Below are 7,019 nucleotides of genomic sequence, written 5' to 3' on the forward strand. Positions count from 1 at the left end.
GTTTAAAGTATGTATGTTCTATTTTAAAGTTGCATGTGATCTTATTATGTAGTACTCGTTATCTCCAGTTTATACGTGTTGAGTCTTTAGACTCACTAGACTTGATCGATGCAGGTGAGGGTGCTTATGAGGAGACAAGAGGTGGGGACCAAGGAGCAGGCTTGGACTGAGCGGGAGGCTAAACCCGAGGACCGCAATGTTTTTAAGTATTTATGAAAATGTTCAAATACTTTTGTCAAACTCTATTTTTGAGCTTTGTTGAGACGCACAGTTTATTTTATCGAATTTTGAATGCTCACTTTTTTATTTAAGAAAATTTTAAATTCTTCCGCAAATTTTAAGTAGCAAAAGTACGGTACGTTACAGATACCGTACCGAAATCTCGGTATACCGTACAATTTCGGTATAATCGATATGCTAGGTATATGTACCGAAAAATCGGTACGATATCAGTACAATTTTTTTATAGCGTACTTTTCAATACAGTATACAATATAAGATTTCCGGTACGTTTCTTTATCAGATACATTATATTATTTTCTCAGTGCATTTCAAAATAAATACAATATATCTGAAAAATTTTATTGAGCATGCAGTGGTATGTTCTGAAAGTATTCAGTTCTTTCTTCAATTCTTCCATTGACATTTCACAAACGATCATTTCTTTATACAGTTTCGCTTCTATTTAGCCGAAACAAGATAAAAAGACAGTACACGAAATTTAGGATAATTCTTTTTGCACTCCTCTTTTTTTTATTACTCGTAATTTAATTCATAAAACAGTAGACTACAACTAACATTATTGTAAGGTAAAATTATGGATGAGAATTATCATGTGAAAAACCATATTATATCATTCATATTTAACATAAAATAAAAAAACATAAAACAAATCAATTAATTAAATTTTCCGAACACCATACTTATTATATTCTTGTGCAGAAGATTGTCATTCTCAGAGATAAATGCTCCCCAACATATTTAATCCTCTGCACTGCATAATAATCACAAAGAAAAAGGGGGAAAATAGATAAATTTTAAAATATTAATGATATTATTAATATTATTATTTCCCCAGTAGATAAAGCAGTGAATTTTTGTTTTTATTGGTGTGATGTTTCACTTCTTTGGGAAGAACTCCTCCAGAAACCAGTGGTGTAAAATTTATTCCACATCTCCTTCTCCAGTTCCAGCACTTCTTTGTTATCCAACCCCGATTCCAGAGAATTAACAATGGCGACGGGGCTTGATACCGGATGAATTTGTTGCTCATTCTCATCGCAGCCGCACTTCCGCGGCGGCAGTAGCCCTTTCTTCATCAGCCTGCGGAGGCGCTTACGCCTCAAGGCCTTCCGGCACAGCCCTGCCGGAACCTTGTACACAGCCAGCACGAGGAGGTTGACAAGACCACATGGGCAGCAGCAGCACACTGCCGCGCATTCCGCCGTGGTCCCTCCCGCCACCTCCGCCAGCCTCACCTTCCTCAAGCCACCCCGGGATGAATAGTCCGAGCTCTGCAACAGAGGCTGCCGCCTGTCCACCACTGAACCCGGCTGGCGCAACACGACTTGCCTCATCATTTCGACTATTTTGATTTCCTCTTCCTTAATTCCGCTGTTGTTTCCGAATCCCAAATTCTTCCCCACGCGAAAACAGCAATTTTAACTTCCGAAACCTTTCAAAACTATATTAAAAAATAAAGGAAAAATCCCAGGGAAAAAACACATAAATTCTATACAACCCAAATGAGAAGATCGATCCAATGAACAAAATATAAAGATCGAAACTGAAAAATACCAGGAAATGGAATGTCAAAGAATTTCGCTACAAAAAGTGGGGAACAAGCGATGCGCCATGCTCAGAGGCAAGGTAGAATCGGCGGCGGGGATACAGAAAGAACACGGCCAATGTTGGGAGGAGGACGGGCTATTTTCCTTAGTTATTGGATTATTTAAGGAGTCCTCCAAAAAGACAGGGAAATTCTTCGAGCGTTTTACCCTCGGAGTTTTGACAAATTCAACCAACGCCTCTCATTGAACGGTTCCCCCTATTTATCTAATTTTTTTTCCCACTATTATTATTATTATTATTATTATTATTATTATCAATTACAATAGTTTATATCCGTTTTCTTTTCTTTTCTTCCCTTTTTAACATGACAAAAACTTGTGTGAGACGGTCTCACGGGTCGTATTTGTGAGACGAATCTCTTATTTGGATCATCCATTAAACAGTATTACTTTTTATGCTAAGAGTATTACTTTTAATTATAAATATGGGTAAGGTTGATCCGTCTCACGATTAAGATCCGTGAGACGGTCTCACATGAAACCCACTCTTTTAACATATATGGATATGAATGAATACGATACATATATAACGAATGATACAGATTTTGTCTTGGGTCTGCGTGAAATTATAGAAGGGTGAATCTAACTGATAAATCCAATACAAAAACTTTTATAAAATAATTTCACGAAAAATTTGTGATGTGAATATTTATCTCATTAAACTCATGAAAAAATATTAGTTTTTCATACATAAATATTAAATTTCATTACGGATATAAATCGAATCGATCAATCTCACTAATATAAATTTATGAGATCGTCTCGCTGAAAACATAATTTACATACAATGTGTTAAATGAGCGCCAATACAAGTTTGTTATACCGACCATGAGAGCAACTCCAACGCTGCGCCAAAATGGTGTAAAACACCATTTTGGCGCAGCTTTCAGAGCTCCAACGGGGCTGCGCTATTTCACCAAAATAGGGCAGCCCCTCTCTCCCTGCGCCAAATTTGGCACAGGGGTCTTTTATTTAATCCTAAAAAATTTAAAAAATATAATTGTTGATTTTTAAACAATTTCTTTATTTATATTAATTATTAATATTTAAAAACTAATTTGATTTAATGATTTTTAATTAATATAATTTAATACAAATACAAAAAAAATTAATATAACAATACAATTCATAACTAAAATGAAAAAGATAATTGAAATAGAAATGCAATTTGAAACACAAATAGGAATACAAATTTGAAGATAATACATAATTGAAAATTACAAAGATAACAATGGGAATAAAAACATAAAAATGACAAACAAGATAAAAATGAACGTGACCTTAGCGCACCCATTGAAGATATGAGAGAAGCACCAACTCCGGATGTAGAAATAGTTGTCGATGAGAATATCATATTTCAAGAATTTCTCGCTCGATATAAAAGGATAAAAGACAAAGATGCTCACTATGCACTGCGAAATACTTTAATTGATCATTTCTGGGAGGAATATAGTTGTTCAGATGTTTGAATTTGGATTCATATTAAGTTCTGAAAATAAATTATCTGTATTAAAATTATGTCAATTTTGATAATAAAGCATTTGTATTAATTCGTATTATAAATATTAGAGTTAATATATATAAGAATCAAATAAATTAATTTAAATATTAATAAAAATAATATTATAATTATAATACTAATATCAATATTAATTATAATTATATTGTTAAATTTATAAATAAATAGTAAAAAACGAATATTCTAAGAATATACTTTTTAGTGTAAGATTTGAAGTAGATGGGTTGGAGATGAATGTTATATTTGGTGCAGAAACTGCACTATTTTGGTGCAAAAATTGTACCAAAATAGATTTATGGGTTGAAAATGGCCTGAGGGTACCTAATATACTATGTACGTATAAATCTATTGGTTCAAAATTAATTATATATATTTTTCACGTTGCTTCACGAGGATGATATATATATATATATATATATATATATATATATATATATATATATATAATTGTGTATATATGACGTTGTATGTATTGACAATCTGAAAATATATCAAGGACAATGGACACAGTCATGTCTAGAATATGGCTCAGATACAAGTAACATGGCTCAATAAAGAATAATTGATGTTAATGGTAAGAGCGAGTCTCATGTGAGACCGTTTCACGGATTTTAATCTGTGAGATAGGTCAACCCTATCGATATTCACAATAAAAAATAATACCCTTAGCATAAAAAGTAATACTTTTTCATGGATGACCCAAATAAGATACCCGTCTCACAAATACGACCCATGAGACCGTCTCACACAAGTTTTTGTCTAATTGTAATTATTTCTCCTTTTTTTTTTTCTTTTTAACAAGAAAAAGTTGTTGAAAATTTATCTACTCAAAGCTCATCCGACTTTCAAATAAGAAAGGAAGAAAAACTATTATTGGAATATGTTAACGGCGAAAAGAGAAGCATGGAAAAAAAATCATAAATATTTATAATATGAGTGAGTCTTATGTGAGACCGTCTCACGGATCATAATATGTGAGACCGGTCAACCCTACCCATATTCACAATAAAAAGTAATACTCTTAGCATAAAAAGTAATACTTTTTCATGGGTGACCCAAATAAGAGACCCGTCTCACAAATTCGATCCGTGAGACCGTCTCACACAAGTTTTTGCCCTATAATATATGGATAATTTCTGGACAAATCTGAATTTTTTCTTGTTTGGCACGAATATCTCGAATTTTTTGAGAGATAATAACCCTTCTTTGTCGGTTAATTACTCCATAGATGATTATCAATCGAGTCACTTTTACTGGATATGTTTCACATTGTTAGGTTATGTTTGGTAGCTATGATAAGAGAATGATTGTTAAATAATCATTCCTTATCTTGTGTTTGGTTCATTTTTTATTTGGTCTTCAAGTCTTTAATTATGATTGAAAGCCCTCACTAATCATGTTATTTGTGTGATTAAATATCATTCCTCAAAGGTGTGATAATGTATAATTCTTGAATAGGGATCATGATAAAATTGTATATTGACCATAATGCCGTTGAATTGTCTTCTTCAATATAATATGATAATTAAAATTAGTGAAAATTTAATAATTAATATAATATTTAATTTTTATTATATTTTTTATAAATTAATTTCATATATTTTTATTATTTTCAATTATTTTAAAATAATAATAATATTGTAATTATCACTAAAATTTATTTAACAATAAAATTAATATTTAAAATATTATTACTATTTTAATTATTAATTAAATGTATATTTACAAATATATTTCTAATAAATATATTTAAATTAATTTAATAAATGTAAAATATAATTATAAATATTTAATTATGTATCAAATTATTTTAAGAATATTTATAATTATTTTAAAAAAATAATAATATTATAATTATTATTAAACTTATTTAACATTAGCATTCAAAATATTATTGCTACTTTAATTATTAAAGTAAATGTATATTTACAAATTTATTTCTAATAAATATATTTAAATTAATTTTAATAAGTGAAAATTATAATTATAAATATTTAATTATCTATCCAATTATTTTAAGAATATATATTTAATTAACACTTTGGGCATTTTAGTCATTACAATAAAATTTATAAAATTAATTCATCATTTTAAAATCATATCAAACATCATGTTATTTATCCCACCATACTATTAATCAATATCTCTCATTTTTCAATCACTCTAATTATTAATCATTTACTTATGTTATCACACATACCAAACGGAACCTTAAGAGTTTATTATTAATCAGTTTTTAAGATTAATATTTGCCCACTAGTAATGAAAATTACATCAGTAAGAATATAAGCCAAAACATCTTATTATTGACTTTCAACTATTATTAAGATTATCTTGCTACATTTACCTAAACTAGAACTTGATTTAGCGACGATGCAAGGCAAATAAATAACATACCCGGGATAGGCTTCAAGACCAGGTGCTGAATTCCTCACATTTTAGGGGCCGATCTTTATATAATGGAGCTTTAAGCGCTACATTTTGTCAATATATACAGAGGAAGCAATACTCTTGCAGTAGCTCGCATGGACAATAATTCTTCTGTCAACACTTAACAGATTGAACACCACGAGGGTCACATGTTTTCAACTGACCCAATTAAAACAAATCATCCCTATAGTTGAACTAACTTTCCGTTTTAGTATCTGAATTTCGTTCATGTGCTAATTTCGAAACGTCCATTACTCGTTTTTTTTTAAAAATATATTAATTTTTTTTCCGTTATCCATCTATTCGGCCGAACCCACACACACACACACACACACACACACACACACACACATATATATATATATTTAAATATTTTTTGCACCATTTAAAAATTAAACCAACCAACTATTATTTAAAAATCCAAAAGAACGTAAATCAAAACATAAATCGTAAAACGTCAACCAACCTAAACTAAAGTTATTTCAAAAATAAACTTGACATCCTCTCAAAAACCCTCAAAAGCATTATAAGCAATAAAATCTTGAATGTAACTTAAATCATTAGCATATGTCATAAACACAAGTGCGAAAAACTAGCGATGGTCCCCGGGTTATGTGCACCTTCAGTCCAGCTAGTTTAACCATCAAGGCCTCCATCATATTCATGCTCACCTAAATCGATCACACCTAGTGAGTTTAATGACTCAGAAACCATTAACCATGATAACAAGTACTACATAAACATCCAAATGCAACAATGAAAATACTTTTACTTAAAATAGCTCTTCATGAACATGCATAGCTTAACCATTTTTCCTTCCATCATATACATTTCTCTTTTTCATCATATACGTATATGTTTTCTTTTTATTGAATTTGGATTGTTAATTGTGACTTTCGTATCAGCTGAAGGTCGATCGATCTATCTACGTGTAACCACAGTACTGGGCAATGGGAACATCAGCGACACTCTCACCCGTCAACAGAGTATTGGCCTTACATATCATCGTATCATCGTATTAGTCACAATCATCTCACCTCCTTCAATGTTAACTTAGGTGTAAAATGACCGTTTTACTCCTAAATGCATAAATTTCCATAATTATCCTTAGACCTCGTAACGACGTCCCAAATCATTCCAAACTTAACCTATTACCTTATAACACTCCCTTAAATATTTCTTAGGTTAAAAATTTAGGTTTTCGATAATTTTCTTGATTC

At 30.7% G+C, this 7,019-nt stretch overlaps 1 protein-coding gene across 1 annotated transcript; it reads right to left on the minus strand.

Moving 5' to 3' along the window:
- Nucleotides 1-1,103: 1,103 nt before the first annotated feature.
- LOC140817867 (uncharacterized) lies at nt 1,104-1,580 on the minus strand. The gene has a single exon (XM_073177659.1). It carries the CDS (start codon nt 1,578-1,580, stop codon nt 1,104-1,106), a length of 477 nt encoding a protein of 158 aa, XP_073033760.1.
- Nucleotides 1,581-7,019: the final 5,439 nt, after the last annotated feature.

This window comes from Primulina eburnea, chromosome 17 (genome assembly GCF_022965805.1).
Source record: "Primulina eburnea isolate SZY01 chromosome 17, ASM2296580v1, whole genome shotgun sequence".
Taxonomy (NCBI): Eukaryota; Viridiplantae; Streptophyta; class Magnoliopsida; order Lamiales; family Gesneriaceae; genus Primulina; species Primulina eburnea.